This window comes from Schistocerca nitens, chromosome 3 (assembly GCF_023898315.1).
Source record: "Schistocerca nitens isolate TAMUIC-IGC-003100 chromosome 3, iqSchNite1.1, whole genome shotgun sequence".
Taxonomy (NCBI): Eukaryota; Metazoa; Arthropoda; class Insecta; order Orthoptera; family Acrididae; genus Schistocerca; species Schistocerca nitens.
The window spans coordinates 261,410,464-261,424,344 of NC_064616.1; the positions used below are offsets into that span (position 1 = coordinate 261,410,464).

The following is a 13,881-nucleotide window of genomic DNA, read 5'->3' on the forward strand; positions in this document are numbered from 1 at the left end:
GGAGGTGGCAACCCAGACATGCGATCTGACCTTCAGCACCACGGTCGTCCGTTCGGCCAGTGCTAAGATCGCGCGGTCGACGTCTCCTCTTCCTCCCATCACCCCACAGACACCAGCCCCTTCATCAGCTTCTGCTAAGACGAAGACCCAGAAGTCAGATGCACGGGCCTTCAAGAAGGAACCGTCCCGTGCAGACTTCCTACGTACCTCGACCTCCCAGCCTTCGACCGGTACTTCCACTAAACGACCTTCCAAGAAGGCAAATAGGAAGCACAGTTCTCCTTCTCTGCCACGGCGCATTTCTTCTCCTGCGCCACCCAGCGGTTGCCGCCCCAGGCTGTCATCCATTTCGCCTGGCCGCACCGCTGGTAGCCGAACATCTGGCCGTTCACCGGCGGAGGAAGCTCCCCCTCCCGGCCATCTTTCCAAGATGGCCGATGAACCTATAGACCCAATGGACGATGACTGTCCGCCTACTGATAGCGGCGGCAGTGCTTGCTCGAAGCCAGGCCCTCAGCGGCCTTCGAGGTGACCCCTTCTTTCATCTTCCTTTTTCTTTTCCTAAGATGGCACTTATTCACTGGAATATTCGCAGCATTCGCTCCAACCGAGAGGACTTGAAGTTGCTGCTCCGCTTGCACCGTCCGCTCGTCATCGCCCTCCAGGAAACGAAGCTACGCCCTTGCGATCAAATTGCCTTGGCACACTACACCTCTGTGCGTTTTGACCTACCCCCTGTGGTAGGTATCCCAGCTCATGGAGGGGTTATGTTGCTGGTCCGGGATGATATTTACTACGATCCCATCACGTTGCACACCGGCCTGCAGGCAGTTGCCATCCGCATTACTCTCCCCACTTTTACATTTTCCATCGTCGTCTGCCGTTACCAGGGCAGACATGATGCAACTTATTGCTCAGCTACCTGCACCATTTTTGTTAATTGGAGACTTCAATGCCCACCATCCCCTTTGGGGCTCTCCAGCATCCTGCCCGAGGGGCTCCCTGTTAGCAGACCTTTTCAACCAGCTCAATCTTGTCTGCCTCAATACTGGTGCCCCTACTTTTCTTTCGGACACATCTCACACCTATTCCCATTTAGACCTCTCTATATGTACTCCCCAACTTGCACGCCGGTTCGAGTGGTATGCACTTTCTGATACATATTCGAGCGACCACTTCCCATGTGTTATCCATCTCCTGCAGCATACCCCCTCTCCGTGCTCATCTAGTTGGAACATCTCCAAAGCAGACTGGGGGCTCTTCTCTTCCAGGGCGACCTTTCAGGATCAAACATTCACAAGCTGCGATAGTCAGGTCGCACACCTCACGGAAGTCATTCTCACTGCTGCTGAATATTCCATCCCTCACCCTACTTCTTCTCCACGTCGCGTACCGGTCCCCTGGTGGACCGTGGCATGTAGAGACGCTTTACGTGCTCGTCGACGTGCTTTACGCACCTTTAAACGCCAGCCTACAGTGGCGAATTGTATCAATTATAAGCGATTACGTGCACAGTGTCGTCGTATTATTAAAGAAAGCAAGAAAGCCAGCTGGGCTGCTTTCACAAGCACCTTCAACAGTTTTACTCCTTCTTCTGTTGTCTGGGGTAGCCTGCGCCGGCTATCTGGCACTAAGGTCCACTCACCAGTTTCTGGCTTGACGGTCGCGAATGACGTCCTTGTGGCCCCTGAGGCTGTCTCCAATGCCTTCGGCCGCTTTTTCGCAGAGGTTTCAAGCTCCGCTCATTACCACCCTGCCTTCCTCCCCTGCAAACAGGCAGAGGAGGCTAGGCCACCTAACTTCCGCTCCTCAAATCGTGAAAGTTATAATGCCCCATTCACCATGCGGGAACTCGAAAACGCACTTGGCCGATCACGGTCCTCCGCTCCAGGGCCTGATTCTATTCATATTCAGATGCTGAAGAACCTTTCTCCTGCGGGTAAAGGTTTTCTTCTTCGTACTTACAATCACATCTGGATTGAGGGACATGTTCCCGCATGCTGGCGCGAGTCTATTGTTGTCCCGATTCCTAAGCCGGGGAAGGACAAGCACTTGCCTTCCAGTTATCGACCCATCTCGCTTACCAGCTGTGTCTGTAAAGTGATGGAGCGAATGGTTAACTCTCGATTGGTTTGGCTGCTCGAGTCTCGACGCCTACTTACCAATGTACAATGTGGATTTCGTAGGCGCCGCTCTGCTGTTGACCATCTGGTTACCTTGTCGACCTTCATTATGAATAACTTCTTGCGGAAGCGCCCGACCGCGGCTGTGTTCTTTGATTTGGAGAAGGCTTACGACACCTGTTGGAGGGCGGGCATTCTCTGCACCATGCATACATGGGGCCTTCGCAGTCGCCTCCCTCTTTTTATTCGTTCCTTTTTAATGGATCGACAGTTCAGGGTACGTGTGGGTTATGTCCTGTCAGACACCTTTCACCAGGAGAATGGGGTGCCACAGGGCTCAGTTTTGAGCGTCGCTCTCTTCGCCATAGCGATCAATCCAATAATGGATTGCCTCCCAGCTGATGTATCAGGCTCCCTTTTCGTGGACGATTTTACCATCTATTGCAGCGCGCAGCGTACGTGTCTCCTGGAGCGCTGTCTTCAGCGTTCTCTTGACCGTCTTTACTCCTGGAGTGTCGCCAATGGCTTCCGTTTTTCTGCCGAGAAGACGGTCTGTATTAACTTCTGGCGCTACAAAGAGTTTCTCCCACCGTCCTTACGACTCGGTCCCGTTGCTCTCCCATTCGTGGAGACAACAAAATTTTTAGGTCTTACATTTGACAGGAAACTTAGTTGGTCTCCACATGTGTCATATTTGGATGCCCGTTGTACCCGTTCTCTAAATGTCCTCCGTGTTCTCAGTGGTATGTCGTGGGGAGCGGATCGAACCGTCCTACTTCGCCTATATCGGTCGATCGTCCGCTCCAAGCTGGATTATGGGAGCTTCGTATACTCCTCTGCACGGCCATCCATCTTACGCCGCCTCAACTCCATACAACATCGGGGTTTACGACTTGCGATCGGAGCGTTTTATACTAGTCCCGTCGAGAGTCTTCATGCTGACGCTGGTGAGTTGCCACTCACCTACCGGCGCGATATACTGCTTTGTCGGTATGCCTGTCGGCTACTGGCAATGCCCGACCACCCGTCTTATCGTTCCTTTTTTGATGACTCTCTCGACAGTCAATATGGGTTGTATGTCTCTGCCCTGCTACCCCCTGGAGTTCGCTTTCGTCGCCTCCTTCAACACCTTAATTTTTCACTCCCTGCAACCTTTCGAGTGGGCGAGAGCCACACGCCACCTTGGCTCCAGGCTCAGGTTCGCGTCCACCTTGACCTCTGCTCGCTCCCGAAGGAGGTTACCCCCGGTTCGGTCTACCACTCCCGTTTTGTCGAACTTCGTTCGAAGTTCATTAATATGACCTTCAATTATACAGATGGCTCTAAGACCAATGACGGGGTCGGGTGTTCTTTTATTGTCGGGGCACAAAGTTTCAAATACCGGCTCCATGGCCATTGTTCGGTCTTCACAGCTGAGCTCTTTGCCCTCTACCAGGCTGTTCTTTACATCTGCCGCCACCGACATTCTGGATATATCATCTGCTCCGATTCCCTGAGCGCTATCCAGAGCCTCAGTGATCCGTACCCGGTTCACCCTTTCGTGCACCGGATCCAACGCTCTCTTCAGCAGCTGGTGGACGTCGGTTCTCTGGTTAGCTTTATGTGGGTTCCTGGCCATGTCGGTATCCCCGGGAACGAAGCTGCAGATGCCGCGGCCAAGGCTGCGGTCCTCCAGCCTCGGACAGCTTCTTGTTGTGTCCCTTCGTCAGATTGTAGCAGGGTAATTTGTCGGCGCATTTTATCGTTGTGGCATGCCGATTGGGCTGCACTTACAGACAACAAGCTTCGGGCCTTGAAACCTCTTCCCGTGGCTTGGACGTCCTCCTCACGCCCTTCTCGGCGGGAGGAGGTAGTTTTGGCCCGGTTACGAATTGGACACTGCCGGTTCAGCCATTGCCATCTGCTGACGGCTGCGCCGGCGCCGTTCTGCCCATGTGGGCAATTGCTGACGGTCCGCCACATTTTAACGTCCTGTCCGGATTTTAACACCCTGCGTCTTGATCTTGGCCTGCCCTGTACTGTAGAAGCCATTTTAGCGGATGACCCACGAGCAGCTGCTCGCGTTCTTCATTTTATCAATTTGACAACCCTCTCAAAGGACATTTGATTATGCTGTTTTCTTTTTTAATCCTATGCCTGTCAGTCTGTCTTTTATCGTGTTTTCCGTTTCGTTGCTGTTTTAAACTTGTGACTCGCGGTGCATTCCTAACGTAGTCTGGGCGCTAATGACCGTTGAAGTTGTGTGCCCTAAAACCACAAAAAAAAAAAAAAAAAAAACATACATACAACCATATTCCCTTTGGATTTTCTGCTACATTTCGAGACAAAGTTTCATTGTGGAAACTATTATAAGCATCTTGCATTGGTGACAGCATGAAATTTGGGGCTTTAGTAAAAGATCGCGAGTCTTGGAGATTTGGTATTCATTTAAATTTGGTATGCTTTTTTCATTCTTTCTGCAACAGTGTTATCACCTGTTTTGTGTACCAAGGAGGATCAGCTCCATTGTTTGTTAATTTATTTGGTATAAGTCTCGAATTCAAGCCACATCTGGTCTACACTCACATTGTTAATTTGGAAAGATAGTGATTCTCTCTCGGAAAGACAACAAAAGAATTTTTATCTGTTTTTTGAATAGGTACATTTTTTGTGTAGTTTTGGAGGATTTGGGAGTTACAATATTAAGTCTCACTACGACAACCCTGTGTTCACTAATCCCTGTATCTGTTTTGATGTTCATTATTAACACTGGATTATTTCTTGCTAAGAGGTCAAGTGTGTTGTCACAACCATTTACTATACGCTTGGGCTCAAGAACTAACTGCTCGAAATAATTTTCAGAGAAGGCGTTTAACACAATTTCAGATGATGATTTATGCGTACCTCCTGATTTAAACATGTATTTTCGCCATTTCATTAAATTCTTTGCAAAAGTTTCAGCTGAACTTATCTCTGGCTTTATTCAGCTTTCAGTGCCTGTAACAATTTGAGCATCTGTGCTTTCTATTAGCGCTTGGAGTTCTCGCATTTTCCCAACACAGCTCTGAAAGTTTACAATTATTATCCTGATGGTTCCTTTCTCTACATTCTTCCTTTGTTCCACCTGCACCCTTTGAGACTGAAGCCCTTTTTGTGTTTACCCGAGACCCTCTAACCTAAAAAACCACTCAGTCCATACCACACAGCCACTGCTACCCATGTAGCTGCCTCCTGTGTGTAGTGGACTCCTGACCTATTCAACGGAACTCGAAACCTGACCACCCTATGGCGCAAGTCGAGGAATCTGCTGACTACATGGTCGCAGAACCATCTGAGCCTCTGACTGAGACCCTCCATTTGGCTCTGTACCAGAGGTCCACAATCAGTCTTGTCGACTGTGCTGCAAATGGTGAGCTCTGCTTTCATCTCGCAAGCAAGACTGGCAGCCTTTACCACTTCTGTCAGCTGCTCGAAACCAGAGAGAATCTTTTCTGATCCAAAGTGACACACATCATTGGTACCAATGTGGGCCACCACATGCAGTTGGCTGCACGTTGTACTCTTAATGGCTTCCGGAAGGACCCATTCCACATCTGGAATGACTCCACCCAGTATGCACCCAGAGCGCACAGTGACTTTCTTCCCCTCCTTGGCATCCATGTCCTTAAGGGGCCCATAACATGCCTAACATTGGAGCTCCCAACTACCGATAATCCCATATTCTGTGATTTTCCAGATCTTGCAGGCTCAGGTGTCCCCTCTGAAACAGGAGAGGTGACTGCATCTGCAACTGCGGATATGCCTGTGTAGATACACTGGACCTCAGCACTCCCAAAGGTGACATGTTCTTAGACCTGTACCCGCAGCTCTTTCTGGATGGTGGATGTCATGATGGCAGAAGGGCAGGGCTCCCTCAGCGCGCAAAGCGTACAGCGAGGAAGGCAGTACACATACAACCTGGAGGCCAGTAAGCAGAAGATGGCTGTTTGCTCTCAGTTGGTTTCTCCCTTCACCAGAGGAAGGCCCATCAGGCCCACACTTTCTGTCAGTCACATCTTCAGTGGCATGTGGAATGATGAAGCCCAACCACAAGGGGCAGGCTGCAGTCTTACAGATGAAGCCTTCAAACAAGCAGCAGAGAGCACATCACAGTTTGCCTGTAGAGTTAATCTGTAACTAGTGAGACTGTCATTCCATCAGGATCAGTGACACAAATAGACCGACCAGACACAAAGGACAGGATGTCTGAAACAGAGTTATTTAAAGCCAGACATCACATCATTGTTGAAGCGTTTTAATGGCAGAGTAACAGTATTAAATCATAAGTGAATTTTATCATCATGTTTTAAACTTTAGCTTAAGAAATGCTCTATTCCGTATACTGACTAGGTGCTTCTAAGTAGAATAAATAAGTGAAATAGAGAAATGTTCATAGAGAGGTACAGTGTATAGTGAATTACTTTCGTTGATGAATTATCGTTTCAGAAGAATCAGAAAACAATTCTCCTTTAGAAACAGCAGTTTCATGTTATCTATGGATCTAAATGCCAAATTTGATCTGTTCTTAGCTTTTCATATAGATTGGACTAAAAAATCTTGCACGGGGAAATACATAGTGTCATTTAACACACAGAGATAATTTACTGGCACAATGGGAAAGTCTGCAAGGCAACAGATATTCAAGGACATAAGTGAATCTAAATATTTCACAATAATTGTAGACTCAGCTGCTGAAGATTCATCAGACTGCAGTCAATTAGGTTTTACCATTCATTTTGTGGGGAAGACAGTGTACCACAGTTTACTGTTTCCAGGTAACCTCCATGCTTCATTTTCTCAAACCACATGAATTATGTATGTAAAACTTGTGTTACATATACATTACATTATTTCTATTCATGGAGCTGTATCACGTGGAGAAATTCACTGATGTGGAAGGAAATGAAAGGATGTACATCTTATTAAATTAACCCTAGAAGTGTACATTGGAATCAGTCTGACCCTGTAGTAGTTTCTTTGTTTCTCTGTGTGCACCATTGCACACACACAGCCTGCTGCCACCAGTGTAATTTCAGCATTGAGTGAGGCCTAGTTGAGGTGAACATTCGAAGTTGTGAGACATTGTTATTTAATTAATTTGTGGAGAAATATTTGTTGTAGAGTCATTGTGACGCCAGAGTACACATCGTGTAAGTATTCAGTAGCTGAGGGTGAAGAACATTTGTGTGAAAATGGCATGTAGAAATGACATTTTACTAACGGAATATGTTGTACAGGAAGCATTGTTAGAACAACTCAGTTGTAAAAGTTGCGTAAGTGACTTTCATGATGAAAGCGATTCTGAAGCTGGTGCTTCTGCAACAGTTATGGACAATAGTGAAACTGGTCAGTCTGCTGAATTTCAGACAGTGATGAAGAAAATACAGTCATCCACAGTCATTATTTTAACATGGCTTTCCCTAATAGGAAAGGCCTGCCAGTTACCCGTAACATTATAGTCCAAATTCCCAGAGTGTGGAATGAATAAATTTATGAATAAGTGAGAACACTTAAAAATATTTGTGTAATATGTACCTTTCATTAAAAGAATAGCATCTTCATCTAAATAAACTGCAAATAAAGTCTTTCCATCTGGATCATTTTTAAATTACATAATTGAAAAGCTTCCATGGCAGTTTTTACTTATTCTCTCATTTTGGATATATCTGTCCTAATGTTGATCAAAAAAGTACATGACAGAGGTGGAATACAATGCTTTTATCATATGAGAGCCACTATTTCAATATAAAATATTCTATATTCAGGCTGTTTCTCTAGCAAATAATTGAGGGTCACTGTGTCCCTGGTATACCATTCGTGTGACAGATTCAGAGGGTTAAATGACTATATGTTGTGAAAACATTAATTATAAGAGTTACTGTAAAGGTACTCTTCAGTGGAGTTGCAGGAGTTTCCCCTTCAGAAACTTCTTTAATTCAGTCCTTCACCACATTACCTATAAAATATTAAATATTCTCTGACTCATTTTTGAGTTCATGTGCACCCTTGTATCTGCCAGCCTAAAGTTCTACATTTTAGATGGTTTACTTCAAATGTAAGAAATGGACAACTGAATTTAAATATGGATGTACTTCTCCTAAAGGTGACACACATGAAAGATCTACCACAACTGCAACCACAGATGAAAATACCATAAGTCTACAAATGGTGCTGATTGATCAACAGTTATAGGTGTATTAAATAGCAGACTCCATAATCATATTAGAAGAAAGAGTATGGTATATTTCATACAAAGAATCAACTATGAGAGAACTTTTAGCAAGATGGGTTCTGCATTTGTTGAAGGCTGACAAAAAACAAATATGAAAAGTAATCTGTGTTTTGGAAAATGCAACAGAATTTGTGTACTGGTTTGGTACTATGAAAAAGATGTGGGTCCACAGCTTCAATATACAGTACAGAAATCAAAGCATGTATTGGATGCAACAGAAAAGGCAAAGCCTATTTCATCTGCTAGAAAATCTGTGGCTAATATTTTCTTGGATGCAGAAGGGATTATTTTTGTTGATTACCTTAAAAAGTGTAAGACAGTAACAGATGAATACTACACAAGTCATTTGGATCAAGTGGATAAAAAATATAGAGGATGAACCAAAATTCGTGCACTCTAATGCCACAGCGTTGTTCCTTGTGTACTAAAAATACAGAAAAAAGTCTCTAACAAAATTTTGTTGTGTGCATATTTTCAGTAGAAAATGGACATCAAACAAAGGCAATTTGGCATCACTGTAATAACATGTGTAGCAGATATCCTGATTCAATACTGTGTGACTGTGCTGTCCAGTTAGTGCAGTGGGTAGAGTTTTGCATTAGAGTACTCAGTTTCGATTCTGTATCTAAGGGTAATTTTCTAATTTTATGCTGTGTCATGCGCTATCTGAAATCTTAATTGTTATACAGCATGTACTGTGTGTTTTATACAATAAACACAAAATTATATAATACCAACACACGAATAGGAGTACAATCATGTTTATTATTCCACTTTTAAAGATGTATTTTGCCTTGAAATGTTTTCTCTTCTTCCAAGCACATCACTACTCCATGTTTTCCAGTCCATTGCCAGCATTGCTTCCATTTTCTTTTATACCCCTTCCCACAAAGTAAAAAGAAAAAGAAAGTGTCATGCCACCCTTCGACTTCTTAGTCACTGCTTCCTTTATCCTAAGTAATTCTCTGGGAACCATACAGATCACATATCATCATCATCTTAATGTATTCTTTTGCAAAAAAATGTTTTACCAACTACCATGGTTACCACTTTCATGTCCATTACATTTCTTTAAGATATTACATCATCAGCTATAGATAATTACCAAACTCTGCTGCATTTATTATACTACGCTGATGAATGTGGAAGAACTCGAAGGATGCTTCCAAGCTTCTATTGTGAGTGTGGATGCACCTATGCTGTGAAGAATTTAGAGAAGCATGATCCAGCAAGTCACAAATGTTTGGAGATAGAGGAGATTTGATTGAACATCTGCTCTCAAGACTCCATGTGTTTTGTGGAAGGCACTGTCACTGATAGTGTATTTAAAATATTACAACTGCTCACTCTAACTAAATGTAGTTCATGAATATTTTTGACATGTCCAATCTGTAACTGTTGTGTTCAGCATTAAAGGCTATGTATTGTTAAAGAAACACAGTGTGCTACTGATTACTGAGCAGATAAAAGTTTAAAAAATTACACCTACACATGGAATCAAACTTGAGTACACGAACACAAAACTCAACCCTTTGCACTAGCAGGACAGCAGAGTTAAACAGTATTGGATCAGGATACCTTTCATACATGTGATTTCAGTGTTGCCTTCCTTTCTTATCCTAATCTTGCCGAAAATATACATGGAACAAAATTTTGTTAGACTTTTTTGTTCTGTTTGTATACAAGGAATAGACCTATAGCATCCAAGTGCATGGATTTTGTTTCATCCTGCATGGGAAGAGCAGGATTGGAAAAGGATGATGACAAAATTATATTAGTGCACTTGCTAACAAAAGTACTTTGGCATTGGAAAAATTGAGGGATTTGAAGTACTAGATCTTGTAACATCCACCCTGTTAATCAAGTTTGGGACCTTCTGACTTTTGCCTACTCCCACATGAAAAAAAAAAGAAAAGAAAAGAAAAGTAGTTCAAAAATATTTGGAGGCTAGAAAGAAGGTATTGGCGGAAAATTAGTGCAATATTTGCCTAAAATTACCATCTTCAACAGCCAGGCCAAAATAATTTCCCATGTCTTTGAACAAACTAAATATGACAGCCAGCCTTATTTTCTTCTGATTCTGTTCTAACTTGTTACATTGTTTACTTATTATGGCTAACATTTACTAACTTTGAATCCAGTTTTATTTACACACACATCTGAGCTGCTGCTGCTGCTGCTGCTGCTGCTGCTGCTACTACTACTACTACTACTACTACTTCTATTTCTCCTCCTCTCTGTCTCCCCCCCCCCCTTTCCCTCTCCCTCAGGCATGCCAAAGACGACTTTATTTGTAATGTGTTTTGTTTGTTCCCATTTGTTAGCAGTTTATATCACCAAAAATACTGGGATATGTGCAACCACCCTCCTCCTCCTCCTCCTCCTCCTCCTCCTCCTCCTCCTCCAATGTTGGCCCCTCATGAGTTACATCCATTATCCTTACTCACTGCTTTCACATAGTGTAGTGCACTCATCAGATTGATCAGGATGGGTGTCCAATGCGCATTTGAGCTGATGATTTGGCTGTGTACATTCCAGACAATTTCTCAGTGAGTCAGAGACGCTCTTAAATACCTAAATTTATGGAAAATGTGCTTGCAGCCATATACATTAAAGCATGCCAATATTAACATTAATTGTCAATCATGTTGCAAGTAGTCTCTGCATAGAACATATGAGTAATAGTAGAAAGTGCTTTGTCAACAAATGGAGCTACATGTGAACTAATTAAATGTTGGTTCAGTTTCCAAAATGTGTTGAAACAGAAGCAGCCATTGTTAAAAATCCAGCAACCTTATTTCAACAGCTTTTTGATAAGTGTCCTAGGAAGATGACTCAGTGGCAAAGATTTTAACATTACATTTGTCCATGCAGTGGTCAGTAGCAATTAATATTTTGCTATGATAATTTATTAATTTTAATATCTGTGGCTGTATACACTTTTTTACTGACTGCAAATATTAAAAATAACATCTTGAACACAGACATTGGTGAGAAGGCATGCAACTGAAATATCAGTAAAATTAAAACCAGCAGTCCCTAACTGCTTGCCTCCAAGCAGATCCATTGAGGGAGTTTTCAATTCAAGTAAATGTTAGCTTTTTTTAAAATATTGTGGAAAACATTTTGTAGAATCTAGATACTTTTGGATTAAAGGGTACTACTCACCAATAAGCTGAAGCTTTATATTATCAATAGGCACACACAAAAGAAAGAAAAACTGCTAGCTTTTGGAGCTATCATTTGATGAGCTAGAGTAAAACCACACACACACACACACACACACACACACACACACACACACACACACCTACCTATGCCCCTACATAGTGCTGGTGAACTAAAGATTTTCAGCAAATGGACTGGTTGTGGTGGGGGTGGTCTTGGGCAGCTTGGGTAGAGGGAGAAGGACTGGGAGTGAGTGGCTAGCAGCTCGGAGGGAGGCAGCCAGTTTGCTGGCTTGGAATGCAGGAGGAAGAAGTGGCATGTGTATGGACTCAACACATTGTAAGCCCCGGTGGGGAGTGGCGCACGCTGAAGGCAGTGTGGGGATGGTAATTGTTATATGGTATGACTGCTTTCACAGATATCCCAGCCTATCATGTCTGCAAACATTGCACAGCTTTTTATGTTGGTGTGACTACCAACCAGCTGTCCACTGGGATGAATGGCCAACACCAAACTGTTGCCAAGAACCGAGTTGACCATCCAGTGGCACAACATGCACTTGAGCACAACATGCTCAATTTCAATGGCTGCTTCACAACCCAGGCCATCTGGACCCTCTGCTCCCATAAGGCCACTACATTTGTGCATTAAATGCCAAGTTCACATACTTACCACCCACCACTCCCCATTACTAGTCAGCAGACAGGCTGTCCCCTCGGAGCTGCTATCCATTCACCCCCAGTCCTTCTCCCAGTCTCCCACCATCTCCCTCTCCATCTACCCCCCTTCCCCCCCTCCCAACCCCCCTCCCCACCCTACACTACCCCCGCCACAACCAGTCCAACTCCCACCAGCACTATGTAGGGGCATAGGTATAGGTGTGTGTGTGTGTGTATTATTTAATCCAAAAAGTATTTAGTTTTTCTAAATATTATTTAAATCATAACAATAAATTTTTGCAGATGAAATTGTCTTTGTGCTGTTAGGTTTCCTTTTTGTGCTATCAAATCAGAGATATTAGCCAGCACATAAAACTGTGTACTGTGGTGTATTAGTTGTCTTATTTCATGTAATTGAAAAGAATTATGGAATTATACTGTGTTTGTTTATAATTTGTGTGTATGAACTTTCAGCATAAGATCAGATTTGTTGATGATGAGTGTAAAGTGTCAATCGCCTCGCTTACAATATCAGAGGATGAAGAATCAGAAGGTAACAGTGAATATGAAGCCAGTTTCTTGAATGAAATTCCATCAGAGGATTCTGATTATATGGTTGGGAAGTATTTAGAATCTGTCAGGTAAGTTATGTTGTTAGTAGTTTAATAGTTTAGTATTTTAATGTAAGCCTCTTCTTTTTTATTCTATTGTTTGCTTATTGTTACTACAGGGTGTGCTTAAAAGAAGGCCCCAGTTGTAAATTTCACTAGTATGAACTGAACTGTAAGCATTGTAGAGTGTTGGTTCAAGGTCCCAATTAATGAGTAACTCAAACAGTTTTAGATAAGTGCATGCGGAAGTACTGCTTTGTTGTTTTCCCACTTATGGTGCCACATAATCAAAATGTGGACTGCTGAACGTAAAGTGTTTTGTGTTCTCCACTTTGCTGAGAGTGAAACTGTAGATGCAGTTCAATTTTCATTTTGGTTACAGTTTAATTGTGATACTCCGTGTCCCAAAAACATCAGTCGATGGTATAGTTAATTCGAAACAAGTGGTTGTATGTGTAAAAAGAAAAGCTTGGTATCACCGAAAGTGTCCGAAAAGGATAATGATCATGTTAGGGCATCTTACCTACATAGTCCTAAGAATTCTGTTCAGAAGGCAAGTCTTAAATTTCTGTTACCAAAGATGAAAAAGGAAGATTTACACATGCATCCTTCAGTTGGTACATGTTTTAAAGTTTGATACATGCTTTAAAGTATGTATGTATATTATAACTTTGCAAGTGAAGTGTTGTAGTGGGAAGATAACTTACCTGATCATGTGAAGTTCAGCGATGAGGCAACTTTCCATCCAAGTGGGAAGGTAAGTACACACATTGTTCATATCTGGAGGGTCAGAACAACAACATGAACCTGTACAGTATCAAAGGGATTCCAAAAAATTAATGTTCCTGCATCGTGTCCTGTCCTGGTGTCAAGTGTATGGATGCTGCCTCCCCCCCCCCCCCCCCCCAAATCTCCCTCCCACTGAAGCTATCATAACAGGGAATACAGCTTTGAATATGTTGCAAGAATGGCTCTTTTCCCCAATTAAGTGAACCTAGAAACTTCATTTGGCAACAGGATGGAGCCCCTCCCCATTGGCATCTCTTAGGAGAATGGTTGAACGTCAAAGC

The 13,881-nt window shown here is 43.4% G+C and overlaps 1 protein-coding gene across 3 annotated transcripts in view; it reads left to right on the forward strand.

Annotated features, from left to right (window-relative positions):
* LOC126248230 (Fanconi anemia group M protein) overlaps positions 1 to 13,881 on the forward strand; it is a 238,925-nt gene that overhangs the window by 212,641 nt on the left and 12,403 nt on the right. For all 3 annotated transcript variants that reach the window (XM_049949058.1, XM_049949057.1, XM_049949056.1), the window contains one exon: positions 12,675 to 12,841. In XM_049949058.1, coding sequence (XP_049805015.1) covers positions 12,675 to 12,841 — 167 coding nt within the window. The remainder of the gene's footprint in view (positions 1 to 12,674; positions 12,842 to 13,881) is intronic.